Source organism: Salarias fasciatus, chromosome 12 (genome assembly GCF_902148845.1).
Source record: "Salarias fasciatus chromosome 12, fSalaFa1.1, whole genome shotgun sequence".
Taxonomy (NCBI): Eukaryota; Metazoa; Chordata; class Actinopteri; order Blenniiformes; family Blenniidae; genus Salarias; species Salarias fasciatus.
Window position 1 is genome coordinate 2286283 of NC_043756.1, and position 11558 is coordinate 2297840.

Genomic DNA, 11558 nt, shown 5'->3' on the forward strand with positions numbered 1-11558 from the left:
GGCAGATGATCACTTGTGTCATTTATCACAAGCCCACTAGTAACCTTTTTATCAATAACATTTGTAAAAATATTATCAACAAGTGTGGCACTATGTGTTGTTATTCTTGTTGGGCTTGTGATAGTAGGATACAAGCAAAGTAGGATACAAGCATCATTCTTCTTTGACCACTTGTGTTAAATTATCCCCTGAATTAAATACAGTGGTATTGTCTGCAAAAAGAAAACATTTTAACTGCTCTGATACAGAAATGTTGTCACTGATGTATAAATAGTGTATAAAAGGCTGGGTTTAGGGAGTGTCCGGGTTGGTTCCTGGCAGCCAGAGATAACGTGGGCTAGCAGACCCTGCTCCTTCATGTTAGCCTAAATTATCTGTTCTTGTGAGCCTGGCTTTTACTCCACCTTTCCTGCCTTACCTTACAGACGTACTCGCTCATTGTTGATGCCTTGGATCCGCAGTAAATGACTAAAGTAAGTGCAACTCACCCAGCTGTGTGCTGTTGTCCCTGTCAGCTGTGATCCGCGAGCTTTCCGTGCTGTGCCAGCCTCCCTCATTAGTAGAAATGTCGTCTGTTCCTGCCTGCATCCAACTACGGTGTTCATGTGTAGATGCTGAGTAGTGTAATCCGTGTTTAATCCTTAATTGATAAATCGAGTGTCGGAGTTCGCGCCGACGGGAGCGCTTGGTTTGTTCACCCACACTGCGAGTGGCGGGTGGAGTTAGTTTAGCTTCTGTGTTGTGGGAGCGTTTATCCCTACACCCGCACAGTCCAGGCGGGCGGTGTTTAATTTACCTATATATTGTTATTCTTACTTCAATGAGGTTTTCTTTGTATTGGTGTCTATTACATGACAGATGCAAATTGTTACGGTATGTTACGGAAAGATGAGAAATACAGAGACTGAAGCTGATCTCTTTATTATTGTTATTTCCAGAAACTAATTTGTGATCATGGGCATCAACTAATAAAAAGCACACCTGAAGAGCCTACTCCTCCTCCCTCCTGAGCTCTTATCGACACCCATCTTGGTTGCTGAATCACCCCTAAAGAACAGCGCCTCACACCTTATCTCATCTACAAATAGACTTGGTCCAAGGACCAACCCCTGAGGAACACCACATTTTGTTTGATATTGTACTGATTTTACTTGATCAATCCCAAAACACTGTTTCCTATTCTCTAAATCAGGGTTTCCCAACCCTGGTCCTCGGGGAACACTATCCTGCATGTTTTGGATGTTTCCCTCTTCCAACACACCTGACTCAAAGGACCAGCTCGTCATCAAGCTCTGCAGAAGCCTGATCACAATCCTGATCATTTGGATCAGGTGTGTTGGAAGAGGGAAACATCCAAAACATGCAGGATAGTGTTCCCCGAGGACCAGGGTTGGGAAACCCTGCTCTAAATAGCCAGAGATCCACTGGAAGAAGTAGTTTGAAAGCACGTGTTTATCTCCATATTTTAACGGTGGGGTAACTTTGGCAGAACAGGAGACTGAATGTGCTAAAAGTCTTGTCCAGTGACCGGTGCTGACCAGGTTTAATTGATCTAAAAGCTGAATTTGATCTTCCAGGTTCATCGTCTTTCTTCTGCCTGTGGTTAAGATCAGCGATGTAGCCACTGGGCCCAAACCAGAGCTGACACTGCTTTAGAGAGAAAATTACTCAGATAGCTCCAGGGGGATTCTCCGGAATCTGGAGGTGAAACTGATGATTAACAGCTCACTCAGGTATTTCTCAGGAACTTTAAAGATATGAGCGGTGATTTCGCAATCATCGGAGTTTGGGTCTCTATATAAAGAGGAGTGAATCTGTGAGAGAACAGCAGCATCCAGCAGCATCCAGCAGCGTCCAGCAGCGTCCAGCAGACTTAAGACCAAACTCAGTCTCTCTTCTCGTAAGTGTTCAACTGTTTTGATTCATATCCCTTAAATACAATATCACTGCTGCTCATCAACCATCTGAGGATTCATGTCAAATGCTGAAGGTTGTTGTTTGAAGGAGTCCATCAAGAGAACTTTAAAGAATTGAGGGTTTAGGGTTAATCTACCTAACCCCACGCTGACCTGGCATTGGTCCGAAGAACACGGTTTATGATATTGAGCAACCTGTCAAAGTCTGTTGATTTTAATGCACAATTGTTCCTTTACATCCTCAGAGAACAGTAAAAATCAGGAATGTCCACAATCGAGTACTTTAACTTCATGGTGATGAACTTTATCAATGCTGTGGCGGGGCACGGGCAAGCAGCAACTATTGAGCAGATTAATGCTGATGAGTATGATGCATTGCTTCAGCATATCAAACATATTTGAATAAATTATCACTGATTGCTACTAAAACATCTGGAATGCGAGATAAAACTGCTTCCTAACCTGAGTAGCCGTATCCGCTGTCTGCTGCTTGGAGGGAAGAGGAGAGTTTTCCTGTCTGAGCGGCTGCAGCAGGGTTTGTGCAACTTGGCAACTTCCCAGCTCAGAACTGTGAAGTTACAGAGAGATTTACAAAGCTTCAGATGACCACCATCACTCTAAACTCAGGACATCTTCTAAATCATGAATAAATAATATTAAAACATAATAAAATCAGAGAAAATAGAATAAAATCAAGCTGTAGAAGAAATAAAAAAATGAAGAAATAGTAAAGCATGTCAGTATAATCAAGAAGGATAAAGAGGAAGGCAAAAGACATAATCATAATAATGGAGAACACCAAAACTGATGAAAAGCCAAGAGTGAAAAGGAAAAAGGGTAACAAAATCCAGACTTGAGAATAATGCTATATGAGACTGCCGCTACACTATATTTTTACAGAGCCACTAGCAAATGTTATCCACTAACTACCAGGGAATCCTCGCCTCAATGTAAGCATATCCCGCGTGGATTGGTCGTGGATCTGCGTCGTTTCTGTGTGTTTTGACTGCTGTTAAAAAATCTTTTGAGGGTCTAAATGTCAGGAGGTTGCGGACGGACAAGCTAGCCTGAGTTAGCTTAGCTGCTAACGAGGCAGGGCATGCAGCAATGTAGCCCCGCTAAGATAACTCCAGCACTGCTATAAACGTCAGAGGTAACTTATGGTTAAAGAAAATTAAAAGGCGTGAGTTGGTATTAGTGAGTTATTACAAGGTAATTAAATGTGCTAAATGGCCCAAAGAGAAGCGAGCAGTTCACCTGCGGTGTATCAGAGCTAGCAGCACGCTAGATACATGGAGCTCCAAGCCAGCCGCTATTAAATACACATTTTCAAAAAGTGAATTTTGTAAAAACACTCTAAATACTGTGCCTCATATTACTCCATTTTCAGGGGGGGGTCGGGGGGTCGGGGGGCCGGGGGGCGATGACCGCTACACTTTAAAGGAGTCATATTATGCAAAATTCACTTTAAAAAGGTGTCTTTACAGTCATATTGCCTCCCAGAGCCACTGTATGATCCCCCAGAAGTGAAAAATTCAGTCGCCTCCCTCAATTGTGGCTCCACTTTTAAGAAAATATACACTCAAACACGCGGTTCTGAAATCTTCCTCTTCTCGACGTCATGAAGTGGAAGACCACTCCCCCCCCGGAAGAGAATCCAGCCTTTGGCCGGCCCCCGGTCCCGGACAGGTCGCTCATTTCGGCTGTATTTTCTCATCCATCGCCAGTGTTTTCATAAAGTGAGCTCCTCCACCGTCTTCGGGTGGGTCAGCTGACGAGCTGACAGTTTTTGCTAGCTTAGCCACAATTAGCTCGGATGGGAACGTAGCGGAGCTCCTCTCCCCAGCAGAGAGGCACTTTGAGTCGGCCGCGGCTGTGACGGCGCCCGGGCGTCTGACTTCCAGGGCCGAGTTGGGGCCGATTGGGTGAACGGCCCGGAGCTGCTCCACGGAAGCTGGTCCCGAAGCCGGCGGAGACGCACGGCTCGCGCGGCCGCTGGGCCGCTCCTCTCCTCGCCGGGACGCTGCGAAGCTCCGGAGCCCAGCGGAGGCGACCTGCGCCCGTGCGCAAAGTCAACACACACCGGCAGCGCCGTCCGGATGAAGAGGGCTGCTCCTCTGATAGGCTCTCTGCTCTCGATATCACACCAACAACACATGATATAAACAGAAAATAAAAAAACACACCTCATTTCGCTTCTGCAAGGTCACTCTGCTTGTCCAGCCACATTGATCTGTGATTTATAGACTTCCAGCAAGGATGAGTACATGGTTTATGTTTTGATCTCAAATGAGAGCTTTTCTTTATCCAATAGTTCCTTTTGTTTGGTTCATTCTATATAAAAACGGTAATTTCCGCGTTTGCTGCTGTCTGGGACCCTGTTCAGCTGATTCTCTCCTCCCGAGGCGGCGGAATAACAACATATAGGAAAAAGTTTACATCCGTGAGGTCGTGCATTGTGTTTTATTTTGAAACTTCCGGTGTAACTTCCTGTAAGGTGCTTTCTTAACGACAGCGAATTTACGAGGTGGGCGCGGCCAGATGCGTTCAAGTTCATCATGGAAAATAGGCTGTCAAAAACAGGCTGTTCTGAAGAAGGCTCCTCAGAGCCACTTTTTAGAATGCTCAAACTCCGAACATAGGACGAATTTGGGGCAAACAAACTTATATACTATGTTTTTAGGTGTCTGTGACCGATATGACGTGACTGAAAAGTAGCATAATAGGTCCACTTTAATTTTTTCCTGGGGAAAACCATGCACTCTCTAATCTGAATATTTCCCCAAAACCCCACAGCGTTCTTGTGGGTCTGTATGTTCACATCCAGTTCAAAGTGAAGGTGAAGCGTCTTGTTCCCAAGAGGACAGTTTGTGGTGGAGCCAGCAGAGAAACAGGAAACAGACCCATTTCATGCAAGACACAGTGTTGAACTCTGATACATCAATGATCCTTTTCATCCTGAACACTTTGTTTCCTCAGGTTTAAACACACATTTTAATGAGCTGATGTTCACTCATTGTCCTTTTCTCTTGATCTGATGCAGGAACCAAACATGGCCATCACTCAGCTCAACATTTCCCTGAATAAAGCTGAGGAGGAGGCGCTCCGTGCTCGAGGGTTCAAAATGGTGGAAGGCAATCTGACGCAAGGAACCCAAGGCAACGAGGTCCATCTCTGGCACAAAGATGGACATGGAAACAACATCACCAGGATTCAGTTTTCATACGCTGCTGAAATGGAAAAGGGCTTTTTGGATGCAGGGTACATGAAGATCGACAAGAACATCGACGCTGGAACCTACGGGCCCGAGATCTACCTGTGGTACATCCATGGCCACACAGCTGCTGATGTTGCTATCAAAGACCTCCATCTCTCCATGGATGCCAATGATGAAGCCCAGATGCTCCAAGCCGGCTTTGAGAGGCTGACCTGTGACCTGAACTACCACACTGGAGGAAACCGGGTCTTCCTGTGGCTGGAGAGAGAGAAACCAGTCTACATCAAGGACATCAAGGGCACCACTGACTGGAGCAGTGATGTTACCCTCCTGAAGGAAGGTTATACCAGAAGTGACAGCTACATCAACAAGTATGTGGTACAGGAGCGAGTCTACATCTGGTACCTCAACACCACTGACCAGCAGGACGCCATCAAGGATCTGCAGCTCTCACACAATCCGCAAGAGTACACCAACCTCCAAAATCAAGGGTACTCTGCGATCAACATGGATCTGAGCCAGGGGACCACAAGAAAGCCGGTGTTCCTGTGGTTCAAGAAGGATGGCTTTGCCCCCATCAGAAGCATGGGGGTCATCACCGACCGAGCTGTCAAGGAGTATGAAAAAGTCGGGAGCGTCACCAGAAAGATGTTCAGCTTGGAAGACTTCCGCAGCCTTGCCAGCCTTGTCACCTTCTACCTGTATTTCCTCGGCTGAAAGTTGTGCTGGTGACCGAGCTGAGCCTGCTCTCTAATAAAGCAACCTGTCCAAAAGATCACTTTCTAACCACTTTACTGAGCTTTAATTCAACAGCACTTAACCATTTGAACTCCAAATGAAATCATGCCATCAATCCAGATGTTTGACACTTGATCAAATGACTCTGAATCACTGTGTTTTCATGACTTTCTGCTTCAATAAAAGCCTCGTTTGAATCAGAAATCAGTCTTTGTCTCATTATTTATACATCTTGGCTTTGGTGAAACATTGAAAGGCAACATAGCGGTGAGCACACATTCAAACTTTAATCACAATTAATCAGGGAATCATGTGAGGAGCAGAAAAACTATTTAATAAAAAATTAGAAATAAAGTCAGACTCTTCCTTGATGAAAATACTGTCTGTACTTTATTCTGCTCCTTGGTACTTCCATACTTCACATATTGTGTTGAAATGTGGATAATCAGTAGCCTCGTGAACCAGCCCCGCCCACTCCACATCCACGTTTGGATTTCGTAGCTGGGGTGGGTCTGGGGACAAGCCAATAGAAAGACAATGCGGCTCGGCCATGAGATAGCCGAGCCAATCAGCGTTGCCACTTTTTGTTTTCAAATTTTTTTGGCGAATTCTGGCGGCTAAACCGGACGTGACGTCATCACCGAGCGTAGCGGAGATTACGGACTTTAACCATCGTCTGAAAGCTGCAATAAGTAAAGATACAGCCAAAATACCAAGTATTACAACAATCAAGCAAGATCAAGAGTCTGTGCCTGGTGAGTTTCTAACAGAAAAAGACGTTTTCACGTATCTTTGGGTGTAGAGAAGCTAGAGCTAAAGAGCTAAAGCTAACTCTTAGAGAAGCTAACGCATGTTGATGACATATTTGTTTTGAAGCGCTGATTGGCTGAAGTGCGTTGTCAGTCAAAGGAGTAACTGACGCCCCCTGCACGGAGTTGGTATTGGCTTGTCCCCAGACCCTCCCCAGCTACTAAATCCAAATGTGGATGTGGAGTGGGCAGGGCTGGTTCACGAGTCTGGATAAACAGTTATCAGTGAACCATTAATCCATGAGTCAGGTGACAGAAAGGAGCAGTGAGGATCATGAACAACGCCAGTGGTGATGTTGTTATATTAGCACCGCCCGTTGGGGAGGGGATTATTGTTGTTGTGGCTCTGGCTGTTCATTCATTACATGGCTGCTGCCGCAGGCCATCAACTGTGTCGTGTGATTCATTACCGTGTCTTCCTTCATTACTGGCGTGGTGGCAGCGCTTTGGATCTACGCCCAGAAGACAACATTAACACCGGGTCCGAACGGTAAATATCCCACACCGGGGAGTCACAGTGTAGTTACGTCTGCAAGTAGACACAGTTGTGCTAGCGTTAGCTCCGACACAGTGGGCTAACTGGCTAACTCGGCAGCATGGCTTCACACAGAGCACCGAAACAGTGGTGTCTTACCAAAATAGAGACTGTGAATTCCTTTGAGAACTGGCATCAGAATCTGCTGTACACTCTTTCTCTCGACGATCAGTTTGCCCCATTTTTACTCACCGGTGCAGAGTGGTGCAAAAAGTCCAAGAGCACTCCCTGTCGTCGCTTTGTGGATGATGCGGACCCTGTCCCTGCAGCGCAGCACCATACTAAGGAGCAGAAAACGGCTATGTTGGAGCTCATGTTGGGACAGATTGCTAATTACTGTCCCGTGATTTCCCGTCAGAGCATAGTCAAGAACTCTACATCCATTGACAGTATATGGCAGGCCATTAGGCTCCATTATGGCTTTCAGTGCACTGGGGCTCATTTCATTGATTTTGATGCAATTAAACGCGAACCGTAGGAGAGACCTGAGGACTTGTATCAGCGCCTTATGGCCTTTACAGAGGACAATCTTTTTTCTTTTTTTTCTTTCTTTTTTTTTTTTTTTTCCTTTTTTTTTCCCCTTGTCCTGTTTGGCAGCTGGGGCGTGCAATATTGTATGATTGTAGCCTTTTACTATCCGAACAGATTTTAATGTTAGCAGCAGGACGAGACTGAGTCTCCTATGTACAAAGTCACAATACAAAACGGTGTTGTCGACGCACCACACGCAACCAAGAACAATCCCAAACCCCCAATCTAGACAACACCAAAACAGAGCCGACAACCAACACAGAAAATTACAGAACCATACATACATTTTTTTTTTTTTTTTTTTCCTGAACCATATTAGTGAACAGACCAGGCCACAAAAATAAAAGGAGATGTAGGGGAGGAAGGAAATGCAAGGACACCACAAACCTGTAGCACTTATGTTACACGCTAAAGGCTAATCAGGCCCAGGACTAGATGAAGATAATTCCAATGATAACAACAGGCTAGCTGATCAGAAGATTCTGAGTTCGCTCGTGGAGAGAGAAGAGGCAGAGACTTCGAGTTGAGTTTGCAAGTAAAAAGGCACCATGTATTGAGCTCTTAGAAACAAAAGAAAAACAAACAGGACAAACCAAACATACCAAACTTGCAAAACTTTAACCTGCGCGAATGGCCATTCGAAATACTCTCAACAAGTTACAATTGTGATGAATATTCGAAGGTAACAGGTATTAGAAGTGCAACACAAATAAATGATGATGATAACAGCAAATGATTTTTCACAGTGGTAAGAGGTGGAGTCCAGCTTCACACCCCTTGGACAGAAGCAATCAACCCAATTGTCCATTCATCCCACCCAAAGTTCACATGACCCACGTCTGGGTCAAAACAGCTGGTGACTCTGCGGAAGAGTCCAAGCATGTGTGGGCTGTGTGGGTGTAGGTCAAGTTGTGTGAGGTGAGAGGTTGCTGGCTTCAGAAGCCCCTACCGGCCCGGCAGAGGTAGCGCCTGGTCTCCAGCTGGAAGACCGGAGTTCCTTTTAGGCTCTAGGCCTGGTCTTTAGTTCGCCATCACTCTTCACAGGACCATAGGGAAAAAACCTGGCCGATTCCACGGTCTGGATTGCACGTGTGTGCTCTAATCGCACGATTTCGGACGCGATAGCCGACGACTCCTGAGCACAGCCTTCTCTTGGCATCCCCACTGCCTCTCCGTGTCTCCCTACTCCCCGACATGACCCTGCTAATAATAGCCGGCGTTAAGTCACTTGACTGTGTGACGTCGTCATGAATGAAGCGATCTGATTGGCTAATCGCCAAGCCAACAGGAACATGTCAAATGCCGCGGGATTTGAGAGAGAGTGAGTGCAGCAGATCTATAAATGACTGGATGTGGACAAGAGTGAACAGCATAATGACAGGCTGTCAGGATTTGACACCTGGGTTACAAACCCTTTTTTTTTATTTTTTTTTTTATTTTTTTTTAATATAGCTAGTCGTAACTAGTAGTAAACTCGGGGCGTGCATCAAGAGAGGGCTACTACAAATCACCATTAGTCTAACCACCACAAGAAGACAAGGTAACCCAGTATGTGAAGAGTGATTAAAGATCAACGTGATCATGTGAATATGATGGTGACAGTGATGGTGATAGTGATCATGCATATATGACCTCTGACCTCTGAGAAGGCCAGAAGCAGGCCAGAGAGGCCCTCAGAGCCCAGACAGCCGGCGGTCATCACAGAGCCCGGATCCGAGCCGCCCCCCCAGGCAGACGCCCACGCTCCGGTCCAGAAACAGGGCAGAGGAGAGCCCCGGCCGGGGACCTCGGCAGTCCCGGGGCCCGGGCCCCGCGGAGCCACGACCGGCAGGAGCCGGTCGTGGCTCCACCCTCCACCCTCCACCACACCCTACCTGATAAGCCCGCCTCCCAAAGCCCTACGTGTGTGTGCATGAGAGCGGGGGGAGAGGGGGGTCCGGGGATGCTGCAGCACCCCCGTCACCCAGGAGCCCCCCGATGAAGGACAGGGCCAGGAGCACCACCCGCCCCCCCCCTCCAGGACCAGGGCGGACAGCGACCATGGCCAGAGAGCCACCGACCCAAGAAGCACACACCCATCATGCATCAGGAGGAGTGAAGGTGAGGACAGACAGGGGGCAGCAGAAGGACCCAGACCCAGGGCCCACCGCCCCCAGGCCCACCGGGGCCCCCCCCCACAGGACACCGCACTCTCTCATACATAGCTCCAATCGCCCACACATATACACCCACACGTACAGACATACATACATACTTACAGATACACACCCACACACACATACATACCCCGTTCACAGATACATACCCACACACACATACACATACATAGTCACACACATACACATACATATCCAGATACACACCCACACACTCACATACACATACATAAATACCCACACATACAAAAACATACATACATACTCACGCATACACACCCACACACATATACACATACACGCACCTTCCCCAACCCCCTAACCCCCACAGCCCACCACCCCCCTATCTACCCCCCCATCCACCCCACCCCCCTGTCCCCCACCACCACAACCACCCACCCCGATGCCCTGGATTCCGGGGCAGCAACCAGACACCAGGGCGTGCAGCGACCCAGGCCGCGGCAGCACGCCCGAGCCGACCGGCCCCCCCAGCCAGGCCGACCCCCTCACCCTCACGGAAGGAGAGAGCCCCCAGGCACCAGGGCCCAGGGCCCCCAGCCACACTCGCCCCAGGACACCCCGGCCGCCCGGACATGAACCGGCACCCGCCGACCCCGGCCCCCCAGGGCCCCCGCCCCACCGCCGCCAGACAGCCCCAACAACCGGCGGCCCCCCCCCACCCCCAATCCAAACCAAACACGAAGACAGCCCCCAGCGAAGCAGCCCAGATCCCAACCCCAAGACAGCGCCAACCACCCGCAGCCATCAGGCCCCCCCCCCACCAACAACCGACCCTCAAAGAGGAGAGGCCCCCCCCCCCACCAACCACCGACCCTCAAAGAGGAGAGGCCCTCATCTTCCCCTTACATTAAGTGATGGAGCTGATCACAGGGGACCAGAGGGAACCAGATTCAGCTGATTGGTCCTCTGAACAGACAGACATCGTCTCCAAGCTGATATGATCTAATAGAAGATTCTTAAACTGCCTGTTACTCAGATTATTTCTGGATTTCCAATTTACAAGGATAGTTTTCTTTGCGATGCACAAGATGGTGAGAACCATGTAGACAGAGTTTATCGACATGTTAATTTCACCCAGATCCCCTAAAAGGCACAGTGTGGGAGTTGCAGGAATATTGCATGTGAACCATGTTGACAGGTCTTCACACACCTGAAGCCAGAACCTCTGCACTGGTGAGCAGGACCACAAGGCATGGAGGGAGCTGTCATCATGTTATCATTGCAGTGTGAACAGATATCAGATTGTGATAGACCCATCTGGAACATCCTTCGTCCTGTGTAATGAATTCTATGCAGAATTTTGAATTGTATTAGTTGTATATTTGAATTCTTTGTCATTTTGAAAGTATTTAAACATATTTGTGACCACGCATTTTGGTCAAAGTTGTTAGATAAGTCAGCCTCCCATTTTAAGGTCGGAAGGAAGATTTCATCTTCTACCTTTGATAATATTTTATATATCTTTGATAGCAACTTTGGGGAACTGAGGTTTAAGAATTCTTCGACCCTGAGAGGTAGCTGTCCCTGCAATTGATTAAAGGTATACTTTTTCCCTATGATAGATTTAAGTTGATGATATTCTAAAAATGCTGTGCTGCTGATTCCATATTGTGAGATGAGAGTATTGAATGATAG

General features: G+C 47.5%; 1 protein-coding gene across 2 annotated transcripts; it reads left to right on the top strand.

Moving 5' to 3' along the window:
- The first annotated feature begins 376 nt into the window (after window positions 1–376).
- On the top strand, window positions 377–6056 carry LOC115398480 (uncharacterized). Of its 2 annotated transcripts, none has more exons than XM_030105264.1 (2): window positions 377–473; window positions 4960–6056. In XM_030105264.1, exons 1-2 carry the CDS (start codon window positions 465–467, stop codon window positions 5848–5850), a joined length of 900 nt encoding a protein of 299 aa, XP_029961124.1. In that variant the 5' UTR covers window positions 377–464; the 3' UTR covers window positions 5851–6056. The 2 variants fall into 2 exon arrangements, with proteins under 2 accessions (XP_029961124.1, XP_029961125.1); XM_030105265.1 differs by lacking the exon at window positions 377–473 and adding an exon at window positions 1786–1900.
- The last annotated feature ends 5502 nt before the right edge of the window (window positions 6057–11558 follow it).